General features: G+C 34.3%; 1 protein-coding gene across 24 annotated transcripts in view; it reads left to right on the forward strand.

Moving 5' to 3' along the window:
- The window catches only part of LOC115954115 (putative disease resistance protein RGA4), a 33,928-nt gene extending 11,684 nt beyond the window's left edge, over positions 1 to 22,244 (forward strand). The window contains exons 4-17 of one of the 24 annotated variants that reach the window (XR_004083828.1): positions 14,984 to 15,178; positions 15,318 to 15,417; positions 15,979 to 16,285; positions 17,005 to 17,189; positions 17,331 to 17,432; positions 17,536 to 17,684; positions 17,906 to 18,002; positions 18,137 to 18,473; positions 19,190 to 19,425; positions 19,553 to 19,679; positions 20,378 to 20,448; positions 20,572 to 20,638; positions 21,166 to 21,217; positions 22,030 to 22,244. Coding sequence is in view for 23 of the 24 variants with exons in the window: in XM_031071996.1 (XP_030927856.1) it covers positions 10,019 to 13,720 (3,702 nt within the window). In the remaining variant the exon portion in view is untranslated. Of the gene's footprint in view, positions 1 to 9,828; positions 13,754 to 13,879; positions 13,959 to 14,082; positions 14,128 to 14,983; positions 15,179 to 15,305; positions 15,418 to 15,521; positions 15,809 to 15,978; positions 16,294 to 17,004; positions 17,190 to 17,292; positions 17,433 to 17,535; positions 17,731 to 17,905; positions 18,003 to 18,136; positions 18,474 to 19,189; positions 19,426 to 19,552; positions 19,680 to 20,377; positions 20,449 to 20,571; positions 20,639 to 21,165; positions 21,218 to 22,029 lie in introns of those variants that run through there. The other 23 variants (XM_031071996.1, XM_031072005.1, XM_031072004.1 and 20 more) reach the window with 23 other exon arrangements.
- Positions 22,245 to 22,257: the final 13 nt, after the last annotated feature.

Consider the following 22,257-nt stretch of genomic DNA (forward strand, 5'->3'; position numbering starts at 1 on the left):
CCACTAGAAATCGATTCCAGCGGGTTGGTTTTGGTTTTCCTCCCCTAAAACCCAAACCAACTGAAATATTTTTAGATTTCGGCCAAAATTTTCAAATCCCAACCAAAATTTCTAGATTTTGATGTAAATTTTCCAAAATCCGATGAAGAAACCTAGATTCTGGCGATAGTTTTCCAGATTCTGGCGATATTTCCCTTAGATCCAATGAGATTTTTGTTGGATCTGGCGAAATCTCATAGAATTCAATGAGATTTTTGCTAGATTTGTGTTTTTTTCATCGTTTTCTTGCCATCTATTCAGATCTATGACTTCGACCGACTCGCCCGCCACCCGTTAATGGTCTGAACCACCCAACCCGATTACTCTAGTGGGTCGGCAGCGGGTGCATTTTTTTCCCACCCAATTCCAGCGGGTTAGTTCCAGGTTGGGCACAAACCTGACCTGAACTGACCCGTGGACAACCCTAGTTGTTAGGGTATTAGTCTGGTGGTTTTAAGTAATAAGTAAAGCATTTGAGTTTGTTTATCATGCAACTTGTAGCTTATTCATATTGGATTTAGGATTTATGGCTTATTTGGATTGAGGTGAGGAAGGAAGGGGAGCAAGGGAGAGTAGAGTAGAGTTAGCCAGAAATTAGGCTAATTTCCAGTCAACTCTACTCTACTTTGCCTCTTTCCTCCTCAATCTAAATGGACTATTTTTTTTCCCTTAATTTTTGGGTTGAAAAGTGCAAAATTATATTATATTAGGGCTAAACTCTTTAGTTTTGAGTTAAAAAATACAAATAAAATAGACATTAGAAATTAGAAATATAAGCCCTAAAAATGCAATAAAAATGATAAATATTTAAAAGTCTTATTTGGTCCACATTGGATCTATTAGGTCCATTTTGTCCTCTTCAATTCAATTTGGTTTTTTTGGGTCCATACAGTCCTATTCGGTCCATTCGGTCCTATTTAGTACATTCTGTTTACTGAAGTTTTATTCGGTCTTATTCAGGTCACTTCGGTCCCATTTTCTCGATTCGGTCCACATTAGTCCTATTCTGTCCAATTCAGTCTTATTCGGTCCACATTGGTTCTATTTAGTCAATTATATTCACTTTGGTCCTATTCGGTTGAATTTAGTCCTTTTCGCTCTATTTTATCCAATTTGGTTCTATTTGGTCCTATTTAGGCTATTTTGTACACTTTAGTCCATTTTAGTCCTATTTGGGCTATTTAGTCCACTCTGGTCCTATTCAGTTCATTTTGTCCACTTTGGTTCTATTCGGTCCATTCTGTCCACTTAGGTTCTATTCAGTCAACATTGGTCCTATTTAGTCCACTATGCCCACTTCGATCTTATTTAGTCCAATTTGATCTCGTTCGGCCCATTCTGTCCACTTTGGTCCTAATTTGTCCATTCGCTCCACTTTGTCCACCCTTAGTGTCACCACCCTCGCCCCTCTCTCATCTAACAAGCACTGCTGGCATCATCACCTCATTTTAGCAGGTCTCTTTCTCTCTAGTCACTCAAATCTAGGGCACGAATCAATCACTTGAACCATGAATGTCCTTTAGGTTCATTGTTCGCCATTGATATGACATTGAATTCAATCACAAGGGATCAAGTGGTTTTTTCAAGACAAAGTCATGCACATATCATACGATCATATTAATTAACCAGTTTCACATAAAAGGATCTACCCCAAAATAAAACATATTATAATTACAAATGTTATCAATCTAAACTTCAATAATCGAACAAATGTCCAAATTTCCAATGTCTCAAAAGAATTAAAATGTAGTTTAGATCAATAAGCATCAATTGTTGCTCTCAGTATATCAAAGTTTATGCAATCACAATAATTTTGATCATAATGACAGGGAATAGGCTGGGAGGCTAATTATTTATTGGCTCATTATAGTTATTTCTTAGAGATAACATCAATTTATCCAAAAATTTGACCATTACACAGTTTGACCATTACATAAAATGATTTCTTTACATCATTTTCATAACCAGAAAGGGAAAAAAAACAAACTAATATGGAAGACTTCAAATTGAGTCACATTTATAGGGAAGAACCCTCATAAATTCATGGGCCTTCAAAGCAACAATAGGAAGATGCGTGCCAGAGTACATATTAGTCTTGTTGCTTCCAATCCATTCACATTTTGCACTGAAATAATAAGCAAAATACAAAATCTGCTATGTAGAAATGAAAGGCATTATTATGTATCTGCAAAATTTTCTCAAAGCAATCTTTAAACACATGGAAAAAACATGTTATAGCTTGAAAATTGAAATACTAGGAAGTAGTCAGCACACGACCATATAGTTGAGTTACCCCTGGGAAGTCATTCAATTTGGGCAGATCATAGCAGATACAAGGTTTATAGTTTTTAATTCCAAAATTTTCCATCAGATTATGAGTTACCAAAGATGAGAGAGAGAGAGAGAGAGAGAGAGAGAGAGCCACTGTGACTATCAAATAGAGCAAATAGGGAAAGCTAGAGCAGGGAGTTGATCAGTGGTTTGTTTAAAAGTTCTCTTTTATTATGTTATAGGACTTTAGTGTATTTGCTGTAAATAGAAGTGGGGTCTTACTCTGTCACTGATATTTGAGTGTGTTTTTTTGTTAAGTAAGAAAGATATACATTCAAAAGGTTACTTTGTGCAGAAAAAGTACAAGGCCAACCAAAAATTACAAAGAAGAGATGGAAATACAGAGAAAGAAAACAAAGAAGAAGCAAAGTGAGTGTGTTTTCAGGGAGCTTTAAGCTATTCCTTTGGTTATAGTAGATATAGTCTCTGTAGAGTGCTGTACAAAAAGTGCAGTGTTATTAAAGATCTGTTTGGTGTTGTACTTTGTTTTTTGTTAATAACATACCTCTTACCCATAAAGGAAAAAAAAGAAAAAAAGAAGTAAAGAATACTAATCCACTAACAAACCATGTAAATCTGCTATAGCCTGAAACAGATGATAGAGTGAACTAAATCCATTTAGTTGAATTTAAAACTACTAGCTAACAAAGAACCCATATAGTTTACGATGCTGCTTTGTCACAAGTAAGAAAACATTAGCAATGTCAATGATATTAATCAACCAGGTTGTTTCTCTTGTTTCCTCTCCATTTTGGCACAATTACATTGTTCTTATCACTTCGCACACATAATTTATCAGGTATTGCAAATTGTGGATGGTTCCAATTTGTTTTCATTCCATTATTCTCACTTTGTCAGAGACTTTTGCATCCATATGCATTTTTATGAATACATCAATGGGGAAAAATCTAAAATAAAGTTGCTAATACCCATTAAAGTTCCAGAATCAAGAAAGAATATCAACAACAAACGCAAAAAGAAATGCGAAAATTACATTTAGCTGCCCTATCTAAAAAGAAAAAGAAGTTTTATTGGCCCCCCAATTTAACAGAGTCCCCTCCTCAATTTCACAGAAGCCACAAGAAAAACGAAGACCATATCAAATAGATAGAGAGCACTGAAGTGATATCAACAAGTTAACAAAGAAAAATGGAAACAAAGCAAACATGCTAATCATTAATTAAAGAGATTTCACACTTTGCGGTGAAATTAGGGTTTGTCTTTTTGATCTTTCTCAGAAACCTTCTATTCCTTTCTATGCTTTTTTTTTTTTTTTTTTCGCTATTATACGTTACCTGCTTGACCGGTAACTGGTGTCTCCTTAAAATTAAATTAACCGTCAGATTAAAACAAATAGAAAGACACGGTGGAGATGTAAGTGAATACCAACCATAAGCACTAAAAATATGAAGGGTACTGTAGAATGACCCTTTGTTTAGTTCTTAATTTTGAATAGAAAAATAACGATTAATCTAAAACCTCAGTTTTTCCATGATGAAACTCCCTCCCAATTAATTGATATAAACAAAAGAAAGGCGAAAATGGGTAATTACCCATAAAACCCGAACTATTTAGTTAGTAGGGTCAGTTTGGAAACATATTGGCAAACTAGCAACTCGAGTTTGAGGGAGTCGATTTTGGATTTCAAAATCGAGTCCCTAAGACTCGATTTACAAACAAATTTTTTTTTTTTAAACTTTGAGTCTCAAAGCGCAGCCTCGCCTCACCTCACCGGATTGGATCAGATCACAGAGGAAGAAAGAGTCAGATCAGATCAGAGAGAGGGAGACCAGATCAGAGGCCGCACGACCTGGGTCGCGCGACCTGGGCAGCGCGACGCCGCAGCCAGGCCGCCGCGACCCAGGCCGTCGCGCGAGCCCTAGCTCTCGTGCGACCTGGGTCGCGCGACCCCTGGCTGCGGCGACCCAGGCCGCGGCGACCCAGGCCGCGCGACCCCTGGCCGCCGCGACCCAGGCCGCGCGCGAGCCTGGCCGCGCGACCCAGGCCGCGCGCGAGCCTGGCCGCGCGCGAGCCTGGCCGCGCGAGCCTGGCCGCGCGCGAGCCTGGCCGCGCGACCCAGGCCGCGCGCGAGCCTGGCCGCGCGACCCAGGCCGCGCGCGAGCCTGGCCGCGCGACCAGGCCGCCAGCCTCGCGCGGCCTGAGGTTCGCCGCGGCCTGGGTGGATCTGGTTTGTTCTGGGTTTTTTCTTCGTCGTCTTTTTTTTTTTTCTTCTGTATCTGATTTTTTTTCTTCTGTATCTGATTTGAATGTATAAGCTTATAAATCGAGTCTGTAAGACTCGATTTTTAAAATATGATCTTAGAGACTCGATTTTGAAATCCAAAATCGACTCTCACAAACTCGAATTGCTAATAAGCTAAATAGTTTCAAAATGGGTCTATTAACTAAATAGTTAGAATTTGATGGCCATTTGGCCATTTTCGCCCAAAAGAAATTCAAGAAGTGCGCGAGCTAAAATCTAGAGAGAGAAAGAGTGTATTTTCAAAACTTATCTCATTACAACATTGGGTTGAAGAATAAAAATTTAAAGAGAGATTATCTATATATGTCTGAGATAGAATTCTACTATAACCTAATTAAAGTGGAGATTAAATTCTATAAGGATATAGTAAAAATTCATGTTTTATCCCTTTAATCCCAATATGTTACATCATCTTATCATATATTTAAGAATAATCACTACCACACTCAATAAATTCTAATACCCATATATAAATCCAACGAAACTGAGAGTTTATTAAGATGTTATTAGGTGTGGTAAGATATATTAAATTTTAAGTAAAATGTTGATATGACAATCTTTTATTAGATAATCTAAAACATGAGTTTTATATCTCATCCTTATCAAATTCAGACTCAATTTAAGTGCATATATATGTGAAGTTCCTTTTTAGAGACTTAAACTCCAAAATAAAATTTTATGAAACTAAACCCAAAATAAAAAAATAAAAAAATGCTAGTTAGAAGGGATCATAACAAATCAAAGCACTACCCTAAGAATGGCCTAGTGAATTCTTTACAATTATTACTTTGCTGACCAACAGTTTCCACTTAGCATCATCTTTCTACGTCTGCTGCTGCACTTTCTCCTTGAAATGCTTTGAAGCAAGAGGGAAATGTTGGGAATATATGTGTGACCGAAGTGTTATTCTTATTCTCTACTTTTGCAACTTTAATCTCATTTTCGTGACCATAATTATTGATTTGCAACAATCTTTGCCATTGCCTATCAATTTGCAGTTGTAGCAAGCAGGTTGTGTCTTTTTCCTTACATTATGTAAAAATATGAAGCAGTAATTCACGTGAAACCAAAATGCAGAGAAGAAGCCATGTGACTTTGTTAGAGGAAAAGGCCAAGTGACTATTTTCAATTCTCATATGAAAAAAAGGAATATAGGAGACATTTGTCAGCTTCAAGTGTGAACTGGGGACATCTATCTGCTAACTATATAAAAAGGGCGAATAGCTCTTTCTACGGTACCAATTTGGTTTAGCCTATTTGGTGAGTTTTTCAAAACTCACTGTTTTGCATATTACTTGAGCTGTTTTTTTTTTTTTTTTTGTCATTTTCTTTTCTTTTAAATGTTTAGAGACATGATACGTTCATAACATTTTTACAACAAATTCTAGATAAATAGGTTGTTATTTGTTATTATGGATTTACAAAAAAGTATTTAATTTATTGATTCATATTATAACCAATAACAACTTACCACCTATAATTTATTGTGAAATTGTTGTAGACATAACACTTCACAAATATTTATATGCATTTACACGGTATTGTTATACTGGAACAACAGATTTTCACAATATTTATTTTCAAAATTATTGAGGTGTCAATTTTTTATAGGGTAAAAAAAAAAAAAAAAGATTGGGACTAACCACAACTGAAAATAAATTTATTGTGAAAATGCTGTAACAGCATGTTATTGTTACAATATTTTCACAATTGCCGAGATCTTAGTTCCTTATAGATAAAAAAAAAAAAATGTGAGGTCCACAATATTTTCACATTAATTTCACAACAAATCTTAGGTGCCAAGCTACTAATACTATTGATACATAAAAAAAAAAAAAAAAAACTACCACTAGAGTTAGAGAAATTTAAGGGTCATTTTTGCATTTAATTGATATATATATATATATATATATAATTCTATAAGGATGTGGTAAAAACTCATGTTTTACCCCTCCAATCCCAACTTGACACATCATTTTATCATATATTTAAAAATAATCACTACTACACTCAATAAATTCTAATACCCATATATAAATCCAACGAAATTGAAAGTTTATTAAAATGTTATTAGGTATGGTAACATGTATTGAATTTTAAGGAAAATATTGATGTGAGGATCTTTTATTAAATGGTGCAAAACATGGGTCTTACACCTCATTCTTATCAGGTTCAGACTCAATTTAAGTGCATATATATATATATATATATATATGTGAAATTCTCTTCTAGAGACTTAAAATCCAAAATGAAAATTTATGAAACTAAACCCAAAATAAATAAAAATGCTAGTTATTAGGGATCATAAAAAATCAAAGCGCTAACCTGAGAATGGCCTAGTGAATTCTTTACAATTATTACTTTGCTGACCAACAGTTTCCACTTAGCATCATCTTTCTATGTCTACTGCTGCACTCTCTCCTTGAAATGCTTTGAAGCAAGAGGGAAATGTTGGGAATATATGTGTGAACGAAATGTTATTCTTATTCTCTACTTTTGCAACTTTAATCTCATTCTTCGTGGCTATAATTTTTGATTTGCAACAATCTTTGCCATTGCCTATCAATTTTGCCGTTGTAGCAAGTGGGTTGTATCTTTTTCCTCACATTATGTAAAAATGTGAACAAATAATTCAGATGAAACCAAAATGCAGAGAAGAAGCCATGTGACTTTGTAAGAGGAAAAAGCCTTAGCCAAGTGACTCTTTTCAAGTCTCATACGAAAAAAGGAATATAAGACAATTTGTCTACTTCAACTCTTCAAGTGTGAACTGGTGACATCTTTTTCAACATATTTTTAAATGACTATTGAAGAGAATCTCAAAAGACTCAAATGGTGAATGTAGCACATGGGCTGTCATCTTTTTCCTAAAATGTAAAAAAGTGAAGCAATAATCTAAAAAAAGCTGTGTGACTATAATAATTTAAAAAGGTAAATGTTCACGAATGATAAAGGCATTAGTTTAAGAACAATTTTAAAAATATTTTATGAAAAATGAAAAAATTATTAATTTTTTTTATAACATTTTATATTTTTCATAAAAGTAGTATTGAAAACTTTTTTGATATAGTTTATTAACAATAATCTTAAGAGCATTGTTAAAATTACCTGTTCAAACATGCAATTTAGGGCCAGTTTAGTAGAGTAATTTGAGTAATGTTGTTTGTAGTTTTATGAAATACGTGTGAGTGAAAAAATGTGTAGAAATTTGTATAATATTATTTTAAAATTGAAAATGAGTTATTTAACAACTCTACCAAATAGAGCCTTAAGCATTTAATAAAAGAAAAAAAAAGTGAAGAATCATTCTGCAGTCCGGAGGAAAAAGCCAAGTGAAAAAAAAAGAAAAAGAAAAAAAAGTGGCAGTCTGTCTAGGAATAATTTATTTAATTTTTTGCTAAAAATTTTTTATTGTGAAAAAAATATAAAATTTTAAAAATTGTATGTAAAAATTAAAAAGGTGAAAATTACTTATTACCTAGCTCATTAAAAAAAAAAAAAAAACACTGCACTTTTGGAAATACACAATTATGGTTATGTTCGCATATGATAAGTTCCCACATGCGTAAAAGACACGAATTGGACCTTATCTCTTGCGTGCCCTTCTCAAAAAAAAAAAAATCTCTTGCGTGCAAGTTGATATTTGGGTTCCCTCCTACTTCTCTACATATATCATTGTTGCCGTTTTAGTCTTTCTACATCACAATCCTTCTATTGTTTCCAAATACTTTTTTTACTTTTTACTTTTTACTTCTTATAAAATTTTTCTTAATTTTTTTTAATCTTTAATTGAGAATGAAAGTTATTTTTTACAACGATTAATCTTAGCCATTAAAGGCATAAGGTGTAATACCCTAAATATTGCTCTGACCTCAACCAAAATGCAGAGAAGATGCCATTACCCATGTGACTTTGTAAGAGGAAAAAGCCAAAGTGTGAACTGGTGACATCTTTTTCAACATATATGACTATTGAAGACCATCTCAAATGGTGAATGAAGCACATGGGCTGTGATGTGAACCCCGTCAAGAATAACGAGATTCAACAACGAAAGGGAACCCAAGATCGTTCTATGGACATATTCAAATAGGAGACCTCGACCCGTTGTTTATGACAAACAAGAACCTCGGTATAAGGAAGACGCCACAAATGGTGGTGGAAACTCCGTTTGATAAGTCGAGATGAACGTCACGGGAATTTCCGATAAGTTCGAGTAGTTCTTCAAAGAACCAAAGAGAATAAACCTCACAAGTTTTTTCAATAATATCTCTGAAAAACGTTTACAGACTTAGATGACTATTTAAGGGCTCCTTAAATCTTGACAGACAAGAAAATATATTCTAAAATAATTCCTAATTGATACCTAACTATATTAGGAATAAAGTTTGACCTAAAAAGCATTAAATGCACCTAAAAATAAGGAAATAAATCACCTAAACCTAGAATAGCGTTTTTTTCATAGACTCAAAATATTTCATGCCAATTTTTAGCCTTGACCGAATCCTTTTAGAACTTGAATCAAGGTAACGATTTTTTTGTTGCCCACGTGGATCATGCTCAATGGGCCTTCACGAATTTGCTTGAGCCCATAACTCTTGGATGAGTTCGTTAAGTACATCCTTAAACTTCTTTGCTTGTACTCTTGTAACCGGCTCGATTAGTACTTGAATGAGATCCTTCGACGCAGTGCCTTGATCTTCATTAGGCTGTCATCTTTTTCCTAATAAATAAATCTAAAAATACGAAGCAATAATCCTAAAAAAAGCTGTGTGAGTACTGTGACAATAATAATTTAAAAAACGGACAAAAAGTGAATGTCATAAAAGCAGAAAAGCAATTTAAAATCATAAAAGTCAAAAAAGTGAGAATCATTCTACCGTACCGTCCAGAGGAAAGCGCGAGGAAAAAGCCAAAGTGAAAACAAAAGAAAAAGAACGTGGCCCACAAGGACTACTTTTTCAAGTCCGTAAAGTTCTGTAATAACTTATTTTGTTTTTTTTGGAAATTTTTTTTGTTAAAAATGTGTTAAAATATATAAGTATTTTAAAAATGTGAAAAAAAAAATTTAATTTAAAAATTGTATATAAAAATTTTAAAAAAGTAAAATTCTAGTTTATAACATATCACATAAAAAAAAAAAAAAACACTGCACTTTTGAAAATACACAATTATGGTTCTTTTCGCATATGAATTATATGATAAGCTCCCAAATACGTAAATGACATGTATTGGACTTTATCTCGTGTGTGCAAGTTGATATTTGGGTTCCCTCCTACTTCTCTACATATATCATTGTTGCTGTTTTAGCCATTGTACATCAGAGTCCATTTATTGTTTCCAAATACTTCCAGCTTATTTCTGGCTTATCAGAGCACCAAACCAAAGATGGCTGAGACTATCCTCAGTGTTGTTGCTGAGGAAATAATAGGCAAGCTGATTTCAGTTGCTACTGAGCAGATCAGCCTTGCTTGGGGTTTCAAGGAGGAGTTGACAAAACTTCGTGGCTCATTAACTATGATTCAAGCTGTGCTGGCTGATGCGGAGAGAAGGCAAGGGAGTGAAGAGTTCGTGTGGCTTTGGCTGCGGAGGCTTAAAGATGTTGCTTATGATGCTGATGACGTGCTGGACGAGTTTGCTTATGAGATTCTCCGGCGAAAGGTAGAGATCCGAAACCAAATGAAGAGAAAGGTATGCTACTTCTTTTCATTCTCAAACCCCATTGCTTTTCGTCTCAAGATGGCTAACAAGATTAAGATCATTCATGAATTGCTTAAAAAGATTAATGATGAAGCAAATTCATTTGGACTTGCTAGAGCGAGTCCAGTAAATTCAAACCCAGAGATTATTCCTAACCGAGAGACAGACTCCTTTCTTAATCATTCAGAAGTTGTAGGAAGGAGAGATCATGTCTCAAAAATGGTTGATTTGCTAACTAGGGAAACCAAAGAACAACTCTCTGTCTTTCCAATAGTAGGAATGGCAGGTTTGGGAAAAACAACTTTAGCAAAGCAAGTTTACAATGATGAGCGAGTAAAGAGACATTTTGATAGGACAATATGGGTATGTGTCTCCGATAATTTTGATGATAAAAGGATCTTGAGAGAGATTCTTGAGCTTGTTACCCATACCTCAAATAAATTAGAAAATAAGACTGCGATTCTTGAATGCCTTCAAAAAGAGTTGAGAGGAAAAACATATCTTCTCATACTTGATGATGTATGGAACGAAGATCTGACAAAATGGGATACTTTGAGGAATTGTCTGTTAGGAATTAATTCAAATATGGGAAACATTATTATTGTAACAACCCGCAAAGATAAGGTGGCTAAAATTATGGAGACACTTCCTCGATGTGATTTAGAAAAACTATCAGATGATGAATGTTGGTCTATAATCATGAAAAAAGTATCTTGTAATGAAATAACTCCAGATTTGGAAGTTATTGGAAGGGAGATTGCTAAAAAATGTGGTGGGGTTCCATTAGTTGCAAGAGTTTTAGGAGGGACGATGTCTTATAAGAAGGAGAAAAATGAATGGTTGGCAATTCAAAATAGTAAAGTTTGGAATTCTCCACTTGACAACTATGAAATCTTACCAATACTTAAATTAAGCCTTGATCGTCTTTATCCACCATCTCTAAAAAGTTGTTTCACATATTGTGCAATTTTTCCTAAAGATTATAAAATGGAAAAGGAAGAATTAATTCAACATTGGATGGCTGAAGGGTTCCTTCAATTGTATCCAGGAAGATCCGTAATGGAGGATATTGGTAACGAGTATTTTAATATTTTGTTGGGGAATTCCTTATTCCAAGATATAGAAAGGGATGATTATGGTGATATTTTTAGCTGCAAGATGCACGATTGTGTACACGATCTTGCCCTCTCAATTTCAAAATGGGAAACCTTGCATTTAGAGGGAAATTTGGGGGATGACATTGGCATGTCTCATATTCGACGTTTATCTCTTATATCCAATGACCAAACAACACCAACGATCCCATTATCTAGACAAGGCATGAGTAGGTTGCGCACAATTTTTTCGATTCATGTTAATCTTGGTGACAAGTTATTAAACTTAAAATGTGTACGTGCCCTAACTTTATTTGGGGGATTTATAGTAGAGTTGCCCAAGTCAGTCAATAGGCTAAGACAATTGCGGCTTCTTCGCATTATAAGGACCAATGTCAAAGAATTACCCAATTCTCTCACAAAATTCTATAACTTGCAAACTCTAATAATCAAGTATTGCCCTTGTCTCAAAGAGCTTCCAAAAAATCTACAAAATTTGATTAATTTGAGACATATTGATATTGATCTTCAATACATAGAACAATTGCCGATCAATATGAGGCAATTGACCTGCCTTCAAACATTGCCTTTTTTTGTCGTTGGTCAAGACACTGGTGGTCGAATTGAAGAAATGGGATACTTAAGCCAACTTAGAGGAAAGTTAAGTATCTACAATCTAGAGCACGTGAGAGACAAAGAAGAAGCCAAAAGTGCAAAATTATCGGAAAAGAAAGGACTAAACAAGTTGGGATTCCATTGGAATAGTCAAAGAGAAGGCACCATTAACGATGAAGATATACTGGAAGGCCTTCAGCCTCACCCATGTCTGCAAAGCTTAAAGATTGAAAATTTCCGGGGTGAGAAGTTCCCTTCATGGATATTGGGCAAAAACAGTAGTGGTGGTTTGTTTCGTTGGGACCATTTGTTGGAAATCTTCTTAAAAAACTGTAACGAGTGCGAACAAATTCCTACACTTGGGCATTTATCTCATCTCAAGGTTCTTGAAATTGAGAAAATGAATAAGGTGACATGTATAGGAACAGAATTTTACGGCAATTATAGTGGTGAGGGATCAAGTAATAGTAGAGGTGATAATGGTAGAAATGCAATGTTCCCGGCTTTGGAAAAACTTGTTTTGAAGCACATGCCCAAGCTAGTGGAATGGAAGGATGCAATGGAGCCAACAACAACAACAACAACAAGAGGAACGGTGTTTCCTTCCCTCAAAAAATTGGTTATTGGATACTGTGACCAGCTCATAAGTGCTCCATGTCATTTTCCAGTTCTCGAGCAACTAGTTATTGACAGCACCAAAGGCACTGCATTCAAAAACATTAGTAGTAATCTTACTACACTCATGTCCCTCACTATAGGGAGAGTATCAGAACTTTCTTGTTTGCCAGAGCAGCTATTGCAAAATAATGCGGGTCTCTTGAAGCTTTATATACATGATTGTGCTGATTTGGAGTCCATCTTGCCACGTGAGGATGTATGGGCCTTCTGCATCTCTCTCCGAAACATTTTTATATGTGGATGTGTGAAATTGAGCTATATACCGGACACACTGCACACCCTTCAATCTCTCGAGACATTTGGAGTATCCAGCTGTCCTAATTTGAGGTCTTTTCCAAGCATACAAGGTGTGGCGTCGCTTCGAAACTTGACGATATCATGCGGTGTTAAAGTTCTACCGATTGGGCTACAATCATGTACATCTCTTTCGGAATTGGGTATTTGGTCATGTCCTAATTTGATATCAATTCCAGATCTAGGAGAATTGCACTCTCTTAGCAGTTTAACAATTCGGGACTGTCGAAAGTTGACTCGTCTGCCAGGAGGGTTATCAGAATGCTTAAAGATTTTGGAGATTGGTGAGTTTTGTGAGGAGCTGGATGCTTTCCCCAGTCTCAGTTCCATCCAACACTTGCACGCGTCCCTTGAAAAACTAAACTTGTATGGGTGGTCCAAACTCAACTCTCTTCCGGACGAAATTCAACGCTTCACTGCCATTATATATCTGCATATATGTGATTTTAAGGGAATGAAAGCTTTGCCTGAGTGGTTGGGCGACCTTTCTTCACTTCAAACTCTGCTTCTTAATGGCAACGATAACTTGATGGAAATGCCGACAGTGCAAGCCATGCGACGCCTCACCAATTTAAAAAAACTGTACATTAATGGTTCCCCCGAATTAAATAAAAGTTGTGCAAAGGAGAAAGGCACAGAGTGGTCCAAAATTGCACATATTCCATATATCAGAATCGACCGTATTGTTATTAAAGGTGAAAATTTTTGAAGATCTTATAAAATTTATTGAAAGAGATGTTTGGTAAGTTTGCTCATCCCTCAAATCCTCTTTCTCTTATTTTTCTCTCATATTTTCTATTCTTAATTTCCCGCAATTTCTTGCTTATCTTTCTTTAGTTTTCTCAAAATACGTTTGCTGGATATGCAGGCACTACGAATGGCATAATTTCTGGTAACTTTATGGAATTTCAATCCACTCCCAGGCTAACGTAAGGTCATAAACACAGGTAATTGTATGGAATTTCTATTTTATAACCCTAATTTCTTACTTTCTCTCTTTATTTCTTTCTTTCTTTCTTTCTTTTTTTAATTTTTAATTTGGCTATTTCTTATTTAATATATTGTGTTCAGCTGGAGGAAAAATCAATTAAAGCTAGTGGAAGTCCATAATTTCTGGTAAATTTTCTATAACCTATCTTCCCTCTCACTTTTCTATAACCTAAAACAAAACAAATAGCAAAAATTGTTAATCCATAGTTTTTTTTAGTATACATATATTTTGGCATGATTAGTGCTGGTACTGGGCTGTTACTCAATTTGGGTAAACCTTTATGAAATCTAACATTTGAGATAGTATGGTAATAATGCAATACAGTTTACAATGTAGGTGTGAAGATATCAAACTTTCAAAGTCACCACCAACCTCTTTTTTTTTTCATCTGTTTTTGATATATAACATTGATAACATGTTTCCACTACTCTTTTGTAATTCTATTATGGGGAATATTTAGCTTTTCCATATTGAAAACTTCAAATCCAACTAATTAAACAAAGAATTTTAGATTTTAAGATCATATAAAGTGTATGATTTTATCAAGTCAAAAGAATAAATAATTACGATGTTCTTTTGCTTGATTTGAGAGTGATACTTGCATTTGGATTTTTCTTTATATAAAATTTTCCCAATTTTCATTTTCTGAAGGCTTGAGTGGATGGTTCTTCACTTTGGTTCCAAATTTTGAAAAACTTGTGTGAATTTATATACTGTAGAGATTTGATTAGAGATTTACCTTAAGAAAACAAACTCCCCTAATTTTCTAAATATTAATACCTGGTAATATATGATTTAAAGCGGACAACTCATGAATCTTTTGTGTCTGCCTGGTTCTCTGCTACTGCCCTGTTTCTCATATTGGATAGTTATTAAGAATAATCATTGCATAGCATCATTCTATGTTCATAGCGAAAACATCTTGTAGCAGTGTGGAATTAAAACTATGTTACTGATGGCCCTAATATTCTGCTCTAACAGGAAATGAAGGTTCTATTCAAGAGCTGAAAAATGTAATAATGATTACAAAAAGTTGATGCATCTGCACAAACACAATGTTTCACCATATTGCGGAAACTGCAAAGTTTTTATTGACCTAAGGAAGGATGTGCCAAGGAAAATGACTAGGTGGTCCAAGATTGCATATTTAATACAAATAGAAAGGCAAAGCCACTAGTAAGTCATCAAGAACAGGCTTTCTTGGCTTTTTCTTCTTTGATTATTTTCTTTCAGTATCAAATACCCAGCTTATTTGTAAATGATCGGCTTGTGTTCAGCCGCACAAATAATTAATTGTGTTCAGCTGGATGTGTAGGCAGTAGCTAGGAATGGCATATCTATTGTGTTCACATGAAGGAAGACTTAATTAATCTTATGGAATTTCAGCCCAAGCTAACAGAAATTCATCAGTGCTGGTATTTTTTTCTCAAATCTTCTCTTCACTTCTAACATATAAAGTACCAAATCAATCAAATAAATTTATTATTCATGCCAAAATGTGTGTTTTTGAAATCTGCAGCATGACATTTGAAAACATTATCAGTAATTGTACCTCACTCTGTCAGAACTTGACTCTTGCCAAAGTGGTTTTTGCAAAATAATACGAGTCTCATGCCCATGAAGATAGTGTTTTGTGAGGATTTGGTGTCCCTCTCGGCACGTCAGGATTAATCCAATTTCTTTTAATAAATTATTTTGGCATAATTTATGTTGACCTGAGTTGTCACTCAAGTGGGGCAACCCTCCAATCCATGATCTTATTGTGACGGTATCCTAATTATGCAAAATTACCATTTAGGCATAGAGGTACCTAACTTGCCAAGCCACGATCAACCTTTTTTTTTCTTTTTTATTGTGCTATTTAATATTGATAACATGTTTCCACTACACTTAATTATATGATTTTTTCTAACCATTTGATTATTGGCAATTAATGGGATTTTTTAGGGTACATTTTGATGCTTCTGTGTTTGTAGAAATTCAGAAAATTGGTGTTGGTGTAGTGGTATGGTAGGAGAATAGGCTGTTCATTGGAGCTTTAAGCTCACTGGAAGATATGAGTACTGATGCTGAGGAGGCTGAAGTTATGGCTGTCATGCAAGCGACTGAATTTGCTGCTACGGTATGCCCTTTTGGAGTAATTATAGAAGGTGGCTTGTTACAGAGATTTCAAGCTCTCAATTCTGCTGAACCAAATCTCACAAAAATTGAACATCTCTTGGACTTGGTTAAACAGAATGGACTTTTTCAGGGAGATCTCTTTCTCACATGTCAGAAAGACTGGTAATGAGGTTGCACATTTATTAGCTTGAAATGCTAGATCCTTATGCATGTCTAGATCTGATTGTAAATATGCTTTTTGGCTAGAGAGGCTCCTGTGTTTCTGCAAAAAAGCCTCTCTAAAGATGTTCTTCTTTTTGCTAGTTGATGAAATATTTTTCAGCTTTCCATTTTTAAAAAAAAAAAAAAAATGATGAGAGAATTTGATATTTTAAGAGCATATACAGTGAGTATAGGACTTTGTCAAGAAAAACGAAAAAACTATTAGTCTTTCGCTTGATTCTGCTGTGATAGTTGCATTTGGAATTTTCTTTGCCTAAAATTTTCCCCTTTCCTTTTTTTGATGGCTTGAGTGGATCATTCTTCACTTTGGGTTTGAATTTTGAAAAACTTGTATGGCTTTATGCTCTTTTATACAGAGGAAATATGATTAGAGATTTGCCTCAAGAAAATGAATTCGCCATACCTTTTGGATATTAATACCTGCCCACATACAATTTGTAATGGTTAATTCATGAACGATGAATCTTTTGTGTTTGCCTGGTTCTATTCTGTTGATTTGTTTTCATTTTAGATAATAATTCAAAATCATCATTGCATAGCATGATGCTTTGTACATGTTGGGAATGAAGGTAATATTTTCAATCCACATATAATACATGTAATATTCAATGATGGTTTATTTTTCCATTGCTGATGGCCCTAATATTCTGCTCTAATAGGGAGTGAAGGTTCTATTCAAGAGCTGAAAATTGTAATTATGATTACAAAAATCTGATGCATCTGCACAATCACAACATTTCACCATATTGCGGAAACTGCAAAGTTTTTATCGGATGTGCCAAGGGAAATGACTAGATGGTCCAAGATTGTCCATATTAATACAAATAGAAAGGCAAAGCCACTAGTAAGTCATCAAAAACAGGCTTTCTTGGCTTTTTCTTCTTTGAGTAGTTTTCTTTCAGTATCAAATACCCAGCTTTATTCGCAAATGATCTGCTTGTGTTCAGCTGCACGAATAATTAATTGTCTTCAGCTGGATGTGTAGGCACTAGGAATGGCATATCTATTGTGTTCGCTTGAAGGAAGACTTAATTAATCTTATGGAATTTCAGTCCACTCCCAAGCTAACAGAAATTCATCAGTGCTGGTATTTTTTCTCAAATCTTCTCTTCACTTCTAACATATAAAGTACCAAATCAATCAAATAAATTTATTATTCATGCCAAAATGTGTGTTTTTGAAATCTACAGCATGACATTCGAAAACATTAGCAGTAATCGTACCACACTCTGTCAGAACTTGATTCTTGCCAAAGTGGTTATTGCAAAATAATAGAAGTTTCATGCCTATGAAGATAGTGTTTTGTGAGGATTTGGTGTCCCTCTCAGCACATCAGGATGTATGGGCCTTCTACACCTCTCTCCAATCACTCTCTATTTTTAACTGTAAGAAATTGAATTATTATTGATGGCCCTAATAATCTGCTCTAATTAAAAGAGGAAGGTTCTGTTATTCTCTCTTCCCTCTCTTTTTCCCCCCACAATATTATTCACTTGTTACATAGAAAAGGAGAAGAAAAATTTGTTAATCCATTTTTTTTATGATATTGTTTTGGCATAGTTCATGTTGATCTGAGTTGTCACTCAAGTGGGGCAACCCTTCATGATCTCATTGTGATGGTATCCTAATGATGCAAAATTACCATTTAGGCATAGAGGTATCTAACTGCCAAGCCACGATCAACCTTTGTTTCTTTTTTATTGTGCTATTTAATATTGATAACATGTTTCCACTACACTTATATGATTTTTTCTAACCATTTGATTATTGGCAATAAATGGGATTTTTTAGGGTAAATTTTGATGTTGCTGTGTTTGAAGAAATTCAGAAAATTAGTGATGATGCAGTGGTATGGGATGAGAATGGGGTGTTCACTGGAGCTTTAAGATCACTGGAAGATATGGGTACTGATGCTGAGGAGGCTGAAGTTATGGCTGTCATGAGAGCGACTGAATTTGCTGCTACAATATGCCCTTTTGCAGTAATTATAGAAGGTGGCTTGTTACAGAGATTTCAAGCTCTCAATTCGGCAGAACCAAATCTCTCAAAAATTGAACATCTCTTGGACTTGGTTAAACAGAATGGACTTTTATCAGGGAGATCTCTTTCTCACATGTCAGTAGGACTGGTAATGAGGTTGCACAAGTATTAGCTTGAATGCTAAATCCTTATGTATGGCTAGATCTGATTGTAAATATGCTGCTTGGCTAGAAGAGGCTCCTGTGTTTCTGCAGGAAAGCCTCTCTAAAGATGTTTTTCGTTTAGCTAGTTGATGAAATATTTTTCAGCTTTCCATTAAAAAAAAATGATGAGAGAATTTGATATTTTAAGAGCTTATACAGTGAGTATAGGACTTCGTGAAGACAAATGAAAAAATTATTAGTCTTTCGCTTGATTCTACTGTGATAGTTGCATTTGGAATTTTCTTTACCTAAAATTTTCCCCTTTTCCTTTTTTTGATGGCTTGAGTGGATCATTCTTCACTTTGGGTTTGAATTTTGAAAAACTTATATGGCTTTATGCTCTTTTATACAGAGGAAATATGGTTAGAGATTTACCTCAAGAAAATGAATTTGCCATACCTTTTGGATATTAATACCTGCCCACATACAATTTGTAATAGTTAACTCATGAACAATGAATCTTTTGTGTTTGCCTGGTTCTGTTCTGTTGATTTGTTTTCATTTTAGATAATAATTCAAAATCATGATTGCATAGCATGATTATTTGTACATTGTAGAAATGTCTCTTAAAAAGTTAATTTGTTGTAATGTTCTCCAATTCTTTCACTAGCGAATTACAACTTCTAAACATGGCATCAATCTTTTGATTTTCATTTTTCAGGATGCTTCAGTGATTTAACAAACACAGTAATGAACAGCTAGCTGAAAACATTGGGGAGCATGAGAAGTCCACTAATGATTGCAAAAAGCCCAGGCATTTCTAGTTTTGCACCCATACTTATCATTGGAAGGAGCAAGAGTGGCTCAGTGGTAGAAGATTGGCTGTGGACCTGTGGTCCAAGAATCACCTTGAGGGAATTTAAAGTTGATTCCAATGCCATTTTTTTATTAAAATTTGTGAGTGCTCTCAATTTCATATTTAATTTCTCTCTTCTCAAAACCTATTAAGTTTCCTTCGTTTTTATATTCTACTTTCAATTTTCTATACTATTTACTAAACTAGTTGTTCATATAATATTTACAGACTCTAGTTATCATTGATTTTCCAATTGGAGGTGTACCTCAGCACAAGATAGTCCAAGATTGCCCCTGTTCCAAATATCCTGATAAACTTCTTGTTACTATTCTAAGCTCAAAATAATCTAAAATTGGTATTTTCTCTCAAATATCCTTTTGTCTAATGTTTTGCTTTAAAATAGACCAGTTGTTCTCTATTTCCTCACTTACCAAATTTCTTTTTTTCTTATTTTTCCTGATTCCTATAAATTTTTGTTTCAAAACTGTTCATAATGAAAAGCATCTTTGAGATTCTAATCAAATTGAATGAGACCCAAATTGCAATTTTTCTTTTTCTTTTATCTGTTTTTTCTGGGGATCAAATTCTAACACTGGACAAGCCATGTTACCATTAATTAAGACTACTTCAAGAATGCATTGAAATTAGGTTGATTAATTTTATTATCTTTTTCTTTATTTTTAATTTTTTTTCTTAGAAATTTATGTATTTTTGGTCAACTGGAGCCATATTATATATGTATTGCACGGGTTGATCAGTGCACTATACTTGGAAACATTACTGGTAATGCATTAGGTGAGGTAGAGGTTTTTCCAATGCTTTTACAATCACTGCCTCTATGCCTGTGACTTCAGCACTTTACTGGATTATGGGGTAGATATCTATAGTTGTCCGTTTTACTTGTTAATTTTATCCAAACATTTCACTAAAAATCACTTGTAGTCTTGTACATATCTCTATAATAACGTATTAAAATACTATCTCGAATTAAGGTTTTTCATCCATAATGGTGTTCTCTTCTTGTAAGCTTTGTATCATTGACTTGCCCAACAGGTGACCTCTATTCTGGATGGTCTAGATCATGCAAATGTTCAGTGGATAGTTCCTAATCACCTGCATGTAAGGTAATGGTCCTATCTCTATAAACTAAAACTGATTGGTTAGTATTTGATAATGTAATTACAATTTGCTTTAGAATTTGGTTTAAATAAGATTTTGATGACTGCTTCCATGATTTAAAAAAAAAGGAAAGATGCAGCACATTCTCCAAGCATGTGATAGATGGCAAGTTTCTTGTTTCTTTTGACACAGCAGGTAGAGAACTTACCCCTAAGTAGTTGGATAAATGCATACTATTACATATACATACACACAAACATACGTACATATGTAGATGTAATTTCATGCATATATAAAACAAATGGGTAAGTTTTGATTCTTCTCAATGAGTTAGATGCCTTCTTTCTTTTTCTTTTTTTTTTCTTCAAATTTTTTTTTTTGAGTTTGATGTCTTTGGTTATTGAGGATGCTAACAGAAAACAACTGACCTCTATTTAGGATGGATGTTCAAGAATCTGACCTCTATTTAGGTCTTCTCAAGATTGTTCAAGGACACCTTTGAGTCAATCAATCACACTTATTCTTCACTCCTAATTTCTTTGTTCCAGTATTCAGTTTTCCCGAGTCTTTTCATTTTTCAAAATTTTTAATATTCTATCATAAAAATTAATATTGTAATTTGTTATAGGCAGCCTACCCCAAACATTTTGGGACTAAGGCATGATTGTTGTTGTTGTTGTATATGTTATAGGCACTTGACACAATATATCTATTGTTTCCAGCTGGAGGAATAATTGATTATAATTGGAAGCTGACAGAATCCTTTTAAAGTCGGTAAGTTCTCTAAAATGTTCTCCTCTTTTCCTCCCTTTATTCTCTTTCTTATACTCAACCAGTATTCTTCATATTTCTTGAAATGATTTTTCATGATTAAGGTTTAGAGAATATTTATCTATTAGTTAGCTGGAGCAAGAACTTATGAAATCTAATATTTCTTGTAGTTTTATTCAAGCAATTTCGATCATAAATTATAAGCTACAAAATTTAAGTTCCTCTGTTTTTTCTCTCTAAAAATCAATAAACTTTTCCCTATTGAACATTTAAAATATAGCTAATAAAATCCATAATTTGAGGTTTTAAAATATTTCTTCATGTAAATAGAGCTTCAAATTTTGGTAACCAATGTGCACTAAATTGATTGTTAATTTTGCGTTGTTCTTTCTAATTTTCATTTCAATATGCATGCACAAACGTTTTGGTGACTTCCAATAGATTTTCCAAAAAAATTGCTTATTAATCATAGCCATATACCTTAGTTGCCATAAGCTCTCCTAAATTCTTCATATTGTCGATGGATGATGTGTTTTGTATTTTTCCTTGAATTTAAAAACTTTCAGAACCATTGCTGTTGTAGTATAAGGCCTTGGTAAGTTAATTAAGTAGTGCTAAACATCTTTTTAGTGGTTTTGAAATTTAAATAAGTTTTATATTTTATAGGAGCCCTCATATTTTCCCAACAAGAGAAAAAGGAAAATTCTCTTTGAGTGCTGCACACATACTTATGATTTCAAGAAGCTGATCTGCTTCCTTACAATGACTTATCAAATTACATATGCTGCTGATTGTTTTTTTCCCTCATATATAAGGAAAGGCCAATGTAAACAGTTTCCAGTGTTCCTGGATTGCTCGCGTTCAAAAGATAGGGATATCATATCATAGAAAGCAAGTGATAAGTCCCTCCAAACTTGAAGTCTAACTCTCTTCTGTTTTCTTTTTTCTTTAAAATCAAATACCAAATATATACGTTTATTATAACTTATCTTGAATGTCTTTGCTAATATAATCATTGTCATTAATGTTTGGGCATAATGTCT

This window comes from Quercus lobata, chromosome 7 (genome assembly GCF_001633185.2).
Source record: "Quercus lobata isolate SW786 chromosome 7, ValleyOak3.0 Primary Assembly, whole genome shotgun sequence".
Taxonomy (NCBI): domain Eukaryota; kingdom Viridiplantae; phylum Streptophyta; class Magnoliopsida; order Fagales; family Fagaceae; genus Quercus; species Quercus lobata.